The sequence below is a fragment of the Colletotrichum chrysophilum genome (assembly GCF_026319265.1).
Source record: "Colletotrichum chrysophilum strain AFK26 chromosome Unknown scaffold_14, whole genome shotgun sequence".
Lineage (NCBI taxonomy): Eukaryota > Fungi > Ascomycota > Sordariomycetes > Glomerellales > Glomerellaceae > Colletotrichum > Colletotrichum chrysophilum.
In genome coordinates, this window is record NW_026517301.1 from 79,249 (window position 1) to 91,228 (window position 11,980).

At 50.2% G+C, this 11,980-nt stretch overlaps 2 protein-coding genes across 2 annotated transcripts; both read right to left on the reverse strand.

Moving 5' to 3' along the window:
* Positions 1-1,320: 1,320 nt before the first annotated feature.
* On the reverse strand, positions 1,321-2,567 carry COL26b_002712 (uncharacterized protein; the record flags this gene model as incomplete). The annotated part of the gene is made up of 2 exons (XM_053175624.1): positions 1,321-1,932; positions 1,986-2,567. 2 exons carry the CDS (start codon positions 2,565-2,567, stop codon positions 1,321-1,323), a joined length of 1,194 nt encoding a protein of 397 aa, XP_053040333.1.
* Positions 2,568-10,941: 8,374 nt separating this feature from the next.
* On the reverse strand, positions 10,942-11,662 carry COL26b_002713 (uncharacterized protein; the record flags this gene model as incomplete). Its single annotated transcript, XM_053175625.1, has 3 exons — positions 10,942-11,102; positions 11,151-11,295; positions 11,435-11,662. The coding sequence occupies 3 exons, from the start codon at positions 11,660-11,662 to the stop codon at positions 10,942-10,944; spliced, it is 534 nt and encodes a 177-aa protein (XP_053040334.1).
* Positions 11,663-11,980: the final 318 nt, after the last annotated feature.

The window sequence follows — 11,980 nt, forward strand, 5'->3', positions numbered from 1 at the left end:
GTCGTCGACCTAAAAGCGTTCCGTTCAAGCGACCTACCTCATGAAACTACCTACCTCCGAGCGATATTTACCTGCTAGTCTAGCCCGCGCCCGGACAGAAGAGGCCGATTTATATACCAGCATCTAATATTCCCTGTTTGAACTTCAGAATACGTCGGGCGGCGTCCATACTTCTCAAAACAATCGACGGAAGCTGACAGAATGACCACCATTGAAAAGGAGACCAATCTGCGAGAGTCGCGGGTACTGCAGAGTATTGGGATTCCGGACGCCAACGCCGAAGAAGACTTACGCGTACTTTATCAGATCTTTGACCCCCGGAAAGAGTTATGCGAAAGCTGCAAGTATCCTGTCTTCGTCGCAGTTGACATCGGCATCTTCGGTGGTGTTCGTATGGACGGTCTTGCAATCTTAGACACGGCGAAGCTCGGTTCTGCATCCAAACACGGGCTGATATCGACATACAATTTGGTCTCAGACTCCTCAGCATGGGGCTATTACCTCGCAGCGAGGTTCTTTCGGTTTTGGAATCCTACTAAAACGAGGGATCCTGCATCACACATGAAGAAACTCGTACGCGGCGGATGAGAGTCATTCTCGTCCACAACGGCCTGGGATTGCCAGGCTGGCGGAAGTCCTTGGACCATGGCAAATCCAGTTGTTGTCTCAACACACTCCAGCTTACTCGCCAGATATTCGGCTCTCTTGGCTCCCCTAGCGAACTTAGACCGCAACTGCCAACTACCATAGGGAACGCTGGGAACAATGCTAACGTCACGCTGAGGCACCTTTTGCATCTAGGAATGGAGATCACTCAAAACAACACTCAGACAAAGAGAATGGACATGCTTGAGCAGGCAGCGCTGTTTCCCGGATACACGCCAGAAAAGTCGCCGGCCGAGGCGGCAATGCTCAAGGAAGAACTCGATCAAGGCTTGTTGGCTGAAGAAAGGGAGAGAAAAATCAAGACAACAGCAGAACGCTTTAAAAGCCGCCAGAAAATCCTTGGAGAGATGAGAAGGGAGTTGTCACTCTGCGCAGCGGGGTCGACCAGGTTGGAACCGACCTGGCTTTACTCCTGGAACAGCATAACGTCGGACCGGAACCTCACGACCTCATGTGCAAATGAATAATCAGAACGTTCGAATTGTATTTCAGCCTCCACCTACCCACAGCTATGTATGCTTAGGACCAACATTGATCCGTCCTCAGCCTTTTGAAGTAATTACTTGCACAGAGCTTCTTGCCCGTCAAGCTCTTCAGAAATCTGCATCAAGGTAATTGCTTGTTCTGAGTCGTGACTTACTACTGCAACCCACATCATTCCTGCGGACAGCCGAGGCCCTTGATTTTCAGGAGGTCAAGCTCCGGGCCGAGCTTCTCAATATTGCAGAGTTCATCCTTCTTCCCGTCAAACACAGAATGCAAGGCGGTCCTCACGATGTCAATGGTGAGCTGTCCAGCGCGGTCGCCATCAATAGTACCGAGGAAACCCTGGAGAGCAGCGGTGTAGTCCGGATTCTTCAAAAGTTCCTTGATCGGAGGAAGTTGAGGCGCATCGAGGAACGTCGGGTGCATGGTACCGTTGATCGTGACGATAAGTGCAGGGCCCTGGTGTTTGTCGTACGTTTCATTCCAAGAGGGAACCCCGGGGAAAACTGTCTGGGGCAATACCGGCTGCCCAGCTAGAACAAGGAGCTTGTCGCTACCTTCGGTGGGTACTGGACCGTACATGGCGCCGTCAAAGTTGAGCCCGCCGAGAACACGGTCGTCAGTGAGGATTGTAGCGGCAGAAGTCGCTCCTCCGAGTGAGTGGCCGTAAACAAAGACCTTGTCAGAGTCGATTGACGCCCCCATGCCAGCCACAAGTTGAGCAGCTACATCGGGGGTTTGCAATTGATCGATGACGAAGGAAAAGTCCGCTCGTCGCGTCTGTGAAATTGAAGTTAGCGTTTGATGGATGCAATAGACGATGAGTTTCCCACCTCGACAAGCGACTCTAAGTAGGCCGGGGCAAGACCTCCTGTCGCGTTGACCACACCGTAGACTACGCTTCCATCCGGAAATTCGACAACGCCGGTCTCATACGTATGATCCAATGTGAGAACAACATAGCCATAACTGGCAAGAGACCGAGCCAGAACGCCGTACATATGTCTTGAGCCCCCAAGTCCCGGAGAGAACAGCACTACTGGGTACTTGTTCCGTGACGCGTCGCGTCGGGACTTGCAAGCTTCTCCAACCTTGCAGAATGCCATCTCCAGATTGTCGAAGAAGTCGTCGGGAAGAGCGAACCCGAGCGAGGCGGAAAACCCTGCCATTGCCTTGGCGGTGATGGGTGTCATGTAAGGGACCACATCGTCCGAGCAGTTACCCTTCTTCACGGGGATAAATGCTGATGTGGCAACGCGTCGTTTCTCCGGCTTATCCGCCGGTGCCAATGGATCCCATCTTGCTGAATCCTCGAAAGCTTGCACCTTGCGGGCGACTGAATAAGGACCGGGAGGTCCTTGGATGAGGACGGCCGAGGCCACAGAGATTAGTGCTGTAAAGACTGGAAGATGCATGTTTGGTCGACTTGGGATGCAGCGAATAATCAGAAGATTTGGAGACGCGAACGGTGTTTCATATTTAAACAGGAAGACATTTTTCGTATTGGGGCGTCGATGCTGACGGACATTCCTTCGGCTGGGGTTATACGAGCTGTCAGATTCAGTAATTACTGTGAAAGGAAATTGCAAGTATGCCAACGCGGACCGGATCTCGGCGTGGCTGTGATCAACCAAGCACGCAATGAAGTTCACAGGGACCGATAAACACCACTCGGGAGCGACGGATCGAATAGTCCTAGAAATTAAGACCGTCTGTCCCTGGTTCCACGCATACAAAATCGCTTCTGGGTGAAGGGATTAGAGCTATGCTGACCACTAGTCTTAGCTCAATTGAGTCCTAGGAGCAACACGAATACAATCATCGTGCCATCGTACCATTTCTTTCCCGAGCTTTCTTCGGCTAATAGTAAGACATAGGTCAGCAGTAAATTTGACGTCAGCCAAGCAACTTCAGGGCTCGGCTCCCCAGGCAGCACAGCAGCCGAATGGGACTTTTGTACCAACCCTTCCTCCCTCCAATGAAGCCAATGAAGGAAGCAACATGGCTTCGCCCTGAGGAGGCTTGCAGACGCGGACCGCCCCGCTTGAAAAACCGAAAACGGAGTCCGACATTCTCGTCAATTCAGACCGTTGATCTCTGAGAAGATTCAACGAGCAGTGGAATTCCACCTAGGCCGCGGCGAGGCCAGCTACAGCTGATGGAGTAGTCTGAGCCAAGAAAGTGTTCGCACACCTTAAATGGACGTCTTCCCGTACTTTAATATGACAGAAAATTCTCATGGAATCATTGTTGTGAGCACCAGTCCGAAGTAATTCTACGGAATGGCCAGTGCAAGGTGTCTGTCACGACTCCCAGGTACAATCCCTACACAAACTAAGATGTTTTTCGATTTGTGAAAGTAACGGGCAGTATTATAGATGAAGAAACTAGAATAAACGTACGGATTGACCTCTAACGAAGCCGTCTAGAGTGATCTTGGACTTCGACTGGCCAACAAAGCGACGAAGACTTCTCCATATGAAGCTGAGTATCTTTAATCGCTCAAATCCGTTTAAGCAATCATGTTGCGACCTTTCAAAGAGTGGCGACAGGGTCTTTTGACTCTATTTCTGAACCGCCAGCATGCAGGACGTGACAGTGGCTGCCTAGGCCAACCGACGCCTGAACCTGGCTGATACCCTGGCATCAGCCAACAATTTTTCCCCAAGACAGCAGGGTGAGCCCACAACACATGGAGAAATGCAACCCAGCCTGTTCCTGAGGGGCAGAAATCAACCACAGTCGGTTAGTGCGTTGCATGTCACAGCACTTTAGTTCTGAGCTCACAGGCTTTAGCTTCGATAAGCTCATTTCTGCAGGGGTTTCCAGTGCTTGGCAGTCATTTTTGAATGCGATTGATATTGACGATTGGCTGAATTTACGCAGGTGCGAGAAGAGTTGGCGAGAGCCTGGTCACCCCGGGAGGCAAGAATCTATTTCATCTGTCCAATGTCGAATAAGTAGACGATGGTAGTCTCCACAGAGTCAATGCCAACCCGCTCATTCTCCCATTTTCTCGCCGTCAGCCGAACCTTCAGACGAGCCTTTTAGCCATTAGAACACAAGATGAGGAAGCCCGATACATCATGGGCGTTTCCTTGGTTCCTGCGACGCAGCACTTCACCAGACTCCCTCAACCTTACCCGACACAGCCTAAGCCAGCGTGCACCAGAGGATACATCTTACCGGCCAAGAGAAAGCTTCCTCGGCAGCTCGAGGGCCAGCGACTCAACACGAAACTTGAGAGACAGGGAAAGCGGCTCCAAGGACTACAAGCGCGTTTCTACGAACGAGAAAGGACCCGCCGCCGGCGCCAGATTTCCTAAGCACAATGTTTCCACGTGGACCGCTTTGGCAGACGCCGCTGCAGTCATGCTTCCTCTTGGTGTTTTGATCTTCATCATCTTGGTCTGGAGATTAAACGGTACTCGGACCACCGAGGAGACTGACAGAAAGTGGCGGAACGCCATCACTGTGGTACGTCGGTGTTCACGCGCTGAAATTCAACCCCAGTAACCTAACAGATGGCTTTCTAGCTTGCTACTATCTTCCCGATTCTCTTTGCTGCTGTTGTTGGAAGATTGATGGCTGAAGCTGCACGATGGAGACTCGAGAAAGGATCCAGTGTCGGCAGCCTGGAACAACTAATGGGAAGCCGTACTGTTGGCGCCACACTGCATACTATGATTGAATTTCGCACAGTCAACCTCCTCGGATTCGGCTTGATCTTTATCTGGGCTTTCTCACCTCTTGGGGGCCAGTCAATCCTGCGAATGCTGTCCTCAAGATTCATACCCGAGTTTTCGACTACGGATCTTACGTATTTCGATACGGGCGCCAACAATCAACTCAATACCTTGCCAGTGGCCAGTACCGCGTCCATAGTAGCAATAGCCAATGCTGGCGTTCTTGGGTATTTGGCAACAGTGTATGCTTCATTCGTTGCCCAGCCCGACTCCATTCAGATCGATACGATGGACCATTGGGGAAACGTCAAGATTCCCTTCCTGGACCCAAATGCGCCCAAAACCTGGACAGAAGTGCCCCGGAATCCTCAAGAAATTCAATACTCGTCTTTAGCTGGAATCCCTCTTAAATACTCAACCGTTGGCAACGTCACATTCGCGGTCGACAGTAGCTACGTCCACCTCGATTGCAACAACATCACGAAGTTTCCAATCAGCTTTCCGCAGGATAACATGACGAACATTACGAGCGGATTTTGGGCCAACAGTCATACATACAGTGACAACATTCTGAAGGCCCCCAATGGGACGTGGCGCGGGGTCAAGAATCACGTCAACAACACAGAAAACCTAACGACTTGGGCCATTGCACTTGACCGATTTGTCGACCCATTTTGGGCAGATCAAGAAGTTCAAAATGCTCGTTTGGTTGAAAAGCTCAATAACACCGACGTCCAAGCAGACGTCAGGGATGGGTTGAGACTGTTTGTGAATGAGACGGGCATCGAGGCTGGCGAGGCGAACTTGCTGCTGCAGATCATCATCCCTAGCATCAAGCCTACCCGGACGCCTGAAACCAAACTCGAAGCTGTCTGTGGTGTTACACAGAGGTACGTGGAGTCTCGTGTGAATTGCACGTACGTGCCTGCTTCTGGCCGTCAAACCTGCGCGGTAGTTGCACAACGGCCATCCCAGCAGCCGCACGCTCCTGAGGCCATCTCGGTTCTCTCTCTGCCACACCTCTTCTATTACATTTCGAAAGAATTCCCTCTAGCGGCAACAGGCCGGCCCCTTGGGGGGTTTCCCGACTTTTCGATCCAGTACCTGAAGGATCCGACATTTAAAGAGCTTAGCTCGTCGCCGGACGTCAGCCTTGATGATCTCCCTGACAATAAGATCGGGATTCGCCTGAACCAACTTCTCAACACATATTTGATGCTCAGTCAACAAGAGCTGCAGATAACTAGCAGTACTCTGGGCCAGACGGCAAGCTTCGAACCGAACATCACGATCTCGTCAGAAGTCAGTAACCTAGTCGAAGTGTTCCAAGTGTCGGCCTTGTGGATTGGGTTTTGCCTCGTTTCGTGTCTCATTCTTCTGGCGTGTGGCATTTTAAGCGTCGTATTCACACACTTGGCGCATGGCCCTGAAGTTCTGGGATACGTCTCCACCTTGGTACGTGACTCGAAGTTTATGGACTTGCTCATGAATACCAGCTGGATGGATGGCACGGAGCTCACAAAGGAGCTGAGATCACAGCGTATCAGATACGGATACACGCATCATACTATGGGCGGAGAACCATTGATGGGTGTCGGTTATCAAGCAGATACGGAGCAGATTAAGGATTTCATCGCTCGTTATCAGGATAAGTAGATGACCAAACCTTTCAAATGATTCTTGTCAAGGATCCCTGTTCAATTAAAAGAAAGTTTATCTCTGTAATGTTGTTATGTCGCTCAGGTGTAGCCAGATCACCCGCCGTCTTAAGGAGGTATAGGAAGCACTTCATTGAGGCTGTCGGTGTTGCATTTGCTCCTGATCTTTGATGGGTTTTCGGCAGGTCACAAGTGAAAACAGCTCGTGGACATTAGTTTCAGAGTTTTTTCCCTGCGTTAGTACCACGTCATTTCATACACACTGAAGAGCCAGCTTTGTTCAGGACGCGCGTGTGTGTGTGTGTGTGTGTGTGTGTAAATCTAAGCAGGTTCAGGCAGAGTGTGGCATCAGCTCGTACAGATGAGACCCACATGCCTAGCCTGAGATAACACAGCATTCGGATGCGAACCATGTGAAAACACATGATAGCTGCCGTTCTGTTGGTGGCCTTTCCCCTCTACTCAAAAAGCAGCGAGAACTTAAGCCTGCTTGGTGGGCCCAATCATGCGACTTGTCCCTGATGTCGCCGTCGGCGCTGTGTGGCATTTGCGCTCCGACCAGCAGTTCGGGTGGAGGTGCACATCAACTCTGTGCAACTATGATGTGTCGTGTGACCACTGGCAGCTGACCAGTACCCAATTGGTCAAATGGCGGGCTGTAATCAGTCTTTCAGTCTTTATGTGGGCAGATACTAGCTGCAATTGAGGAGGTTTCATTTCATCACAAGTGTGCACGGATCCGCGACTCTATCCTATTCGTTCCTGCGGAGATGCCGGGTCTCGTTCTTGCCGCTCCGGGTAGACCATTTCGGCGCTGGCCGTCTGCGCGTCAGGAACTCACCTCTGACTGTCAATCACTCATAAGACAAGTTTAAATGAGGCCCAGAACCCTGTATATATAGTTGAAACTAGGTTATGCATGTTGGAACTCGATCTCGCTCTCGGTTCGGAGCTCTGAACAACATGTTATCTCGACTTTGTGAAGGGAAGAAATGCCATGCATTACTTTTTTCCGAAAAAAAACAATGAAGCCTCAAATTCGTAAACTACCCGAATGCAACGCGGTTGTGGACACTTGATTGATGTAGGGCTGGAACTACGACGGTCCATCGCAGGCGATAGGCAGACAAACTTTGCGAGCGAAGCGAGCGGGGGAATCCCCTGGGTGGACATTTGGGGTTGTATATGCGTTGCCGCTTAGGCGAGTGTTACTTGTTAGAGACAGGGAGACTGAGTCGGGAGATGATCGCACGAACCCTCAGCCAGGTGGCTATGGTTGTGGGGAAGGGGTTCACAGAGAAGGATGAGCCCCGGACTGCGCAAGTCCATCATCGCAGTGGCTGCTACTGCAGTAAGAATGGGAATACCATCTCGTTCAGCTCGTTGCCTTGTGCGCATGACTTCGCAGCTCCCAGATAGGAATGTATTCGGCGGGTGTGCCTCGAATCTGAGCTATATCGACATGACTTCATCACATTCGCGCCTGGTCCCCTAATTAGTTACCATTATCCCTTGGAGCACTCTACTAGGTTTACTTACAATTGCTGTAGATATGGCAACATTTCTTGTGTGTGCCTAAGCCTTATCTTCGGTTTCACTCCCTTCCCTTTAAGCTCCCCTTGAAGGATGATCCCTGTAGAAACTTCGGGGTTGCCGGTGGGAGCTTCTCGTTGGTTGGTCGTTAGCCATGTTCAACAATAACAGCATGGTATATAGCGAATGATGATAGTGTTCATCTCAGGTGGTGGTATTATCCGCATAGTAAATGTTGCGTGTGAGTCAGGGCGCAAGTCAGCGTCTCTGTCTTTATGTCCGCCTAGAATGAGGTGCGTTGCGCGTGAGTCAGGGCACCTGTCAGCCTCTATCTTATGTCCGACTGAGGTAGAATGAGGACTAACTCCTGACTGCTGGATCTACTTTATCATGACTCTTGAACTCTTAGCCGCCTCTTGCGGTGCATATTATTTAACGTAACATCTTTTGCTGACGTCCCTCTGTCCGACGATCCTTTCTCAGTCACTTTCTGATCCAATTGACATACAACTGACTACAATCGATCAATCATAACGAATTCAAAAGAAAAACGGCAATTTAACTCTCGCAACCGTTATTTTCAGCGCCTTCTTACAATGCCGACATCACTACTTCCCCGACTCCTCCTAATGAGCCTCTTCGTCGTTCATGCGATGGCTGGTAACTGCTGCTGGAGAGACAGCTGGGGAAACAGCTTGCAAGACACCGGATACGGCAATAGAAACTACAACTATGATACGCTATGGCTCACATGGGACGAGCCTGCACAGATCGTTCGATGTGGTCTCTCTGGCAACTTTCAGCCCGGAACGAAGTGCTCCTCTGCAACCTTCAAGGACGAAAACGGCAACCTTCAAGCATTAACGAACATCACCTTTGGTAGCGACCCTCAGCCCTTCCAGTTCCGCATAGGTATTAATCCGGGGAGCTGCGATCCTTTGCCCAACGAGAAGGTCGTCACCGGCTGGGAAGGCTGGGGAGTGTTCATGTGGGAGGGCCATGAATTTGCTACAGAGCCGCTGGGACTCTGCAATACGGACCATTCAGCGTGAGCCCGGCATGACTTCTTTTCTACATACGTTGGACTGCAGTACACGGCATGCGGGGTTATATCCGAACATCTCATACGAATATCGATCGACATTTGTTTCCTAGCTAATAGCGAATTTTGTACTCGGAGAAATACCAAAGTCTTTTGCTCATCTTAAGTACTGAAATACACTCGCATGGTTTGAACTCAAAGCGTCGCTCGAACTGGTCAGTCGCGCTCTCGACGCACGCGTGTTGGCGGTCGGCGAAGAGACCGCTGTGATTCCGTACCCGTTTGTGGTACTGGGTCGTCGCAGTGTCAAAGATCTGTTACCATTGCTCCGTCGCTCTTTCAGGGGTTCCATGTAAAGAAGCCCCGCAAGTATCACGCCAATCTCCAAGATCGTGGGACAGATGTAGATGCTCACGCGAGCTTATCCGAACCTAAGGTACGCAACCACAAACAGTAGACTCTCTCATTTCCGCACAGGTCCGCAGAACTCCGCTCATCACCCCGACAGATCTTCAGATCAATGATCGGTGGATCTTCGTGTAAAAGCCTAATGCTCAAGCATAACAACGCTTTCAATTCCACGAATCCGGCGTGATGTGAGATGCTGGGGTCATTCAGATCACATGCAGAAGCAAATTTATCAGTGAGCGGAATGATTGCGGAGTTGAGGGATTCAGTCATTTAGTGTTTAGACCTCCGACGAGAACCAGGAACACTATATTTCAAACGTATTTTAAAGCATGGGCAGTTTAGTGATTGATAAAGTGAGCAAATTCTGTTTAGGTAATGAATGCCGCGCCACCAGTGTTCCGTTTTGCTATGAGAAAACATTTCTCATCGCGTTCTTGACCATAGCTCCTGCAAGCACCATTAAAAAGGCCAAATACGTCTGTGTCATTATCTGGCCCCTATCTTAGAGGATTCGTGGCTGATAGACGTGCGTCCAGGACCTTTCTCAGGTATAGGTATACCAGACTGCTGGGCCCCTTCCTTGTCCGAAGAGACCAAGTCACTTTCTTGTTGCCCATCTGTCTCCTCGTCAGATGGACTGGTGTCTTGTCTCTTATCTCTCTTCAGATAATAGTGCATAATCCACGTGAATAGGACCAACGCGATAGCGCACCCAAGGCAGAAAGAGAACCCCTTTCTGTATCTTGGAGACTCGACCGTCGGAAATGTTAACAAGGGCGTCCATGCCGTTGAACTCTGAGACAACAGATTGATGAGCACCAAGGTGAAGCTTCGCTCCTCGGGACTGTCTCGCAGTAGATTGTTGACCCACCCGTGGAAGACGGACGACAGGGCGTTAGACCAATACATAGTTGCGAATCCAAACCACAAGCCTGCTTCAGGAACTGTCCATATAGTCAACAAGACTAGTCCCACAGCGTTCAAAAAGGAGCAGATAGTGATGGCCCATGCTGGTCCGAGGAAGAGGTCCGAAGCAAAACAGGCGATGAGCGTGTAGGCAATACCCAACGCCGGCGAAATAGTGCCAAGCTCGTTGACCTTTGCTTCACTGTATCGGCCGAGACTTTTGATCCAAAGAAGATAAGATCCAGTGTTCTTGTGGATACCGGCGTTCCAGAAAAGAACGTCTGTTGTGATGACCAGCCAGAAACGGAACCCCAAAAGGGTGCGCTTGATATGCCCAAATTTCATCTTGCCGTGTAGCACATGCCCGTGTTTCTTGAGGCGCTCTCGAGCAACTCGAAGATCATCATCGTTGACGCACCATTTGTTGGGCTGATCGACCGTTCCTGGGATGACGAAGTAGCCCAAGATGCCTACAGGAATTGTGATTAAGGCACAGATAATATACATCCAGCGCCATCCTTCCATGCCTGTATATCAAAGTTAATAACTTGATTCAAGTGGCTCTAAGTTTCGTAAACGTGATCTCACCGCGAACTCCCTCCAAAGAAGTTGATGCGCCCGCTTGGATCAAGCCTGAAGTCAGAGTGCCGGCAGCTAAGCCTGTGTAGAAAATGCCACCACGGCGAGCAATCTCGTGGCCTCTATACCAGGAACCTGATTTTAAATTAGCAGCTATACGGCCGATGAATGGCCAAGACATACCGAAAACGTAGTGCATAGCGGGGAAGAAGGCGGCTTCAAACCAGCCGACCATGAAACGATACGCCGCCAACTCTGCGTAAGAGGTGACGCGATACTGAAGAAGAGTGAACACTCCCCACAGTACGTCGCAGATTGGCACCAGATACTGTATAGGAACATATGTCATGATGAATCTGCAGACTCTATCAGCGCTGGGAACAGAATATTCAACTCCCCAAAAGGGCTTACAAAAAGGGGATTTGTCCAAGCACTGAGCCAAGGGTAAAAAGGGTTTGAAGTTGTACGAGCTCGTTGCCGTAGAACCCAAGATCTTCTTTCATACCGGCCACATAGGCATTGTTCAAGTTAGACTGGTCGATGTACTTGACCCAATACCCTAGGACAGAGTACGGGACCAGGAACATGTCGATTTTGGTGATGAGACGGCGCTCCTCCGGGGTGTCATCGTCAGAAAACCATTTGATTTTCCACCATTTGTCCCGCGGGACGGATTCTTTCAAAGCCGATGCCATGATGGTCTGACAGCTTTAGGTGGAGTACTCGAAATCACTTGGTTGACCAAGTCAAAAGTAAGCGGAGGCTCGTGCTTGTGATATATCTTTCATTTTGGACCCGTCTGTGCCAGTCTTATTGTCTTCAAAATTTCAGATGAGCCATTGCGCAATAGAATCCAAGAGAATTGCAATCTTTCGGATGCACCACAAGCTTGTGAAGTTGGGGACCGAACCGGTGAAAAGTGGAGGGACAAGACGCGAAGGAAGAAATGGCCAGGGTGGAAGTGAAGAAACGGCGATAACAGCATGCGATATCGGTAAACAGAACCAACGCAA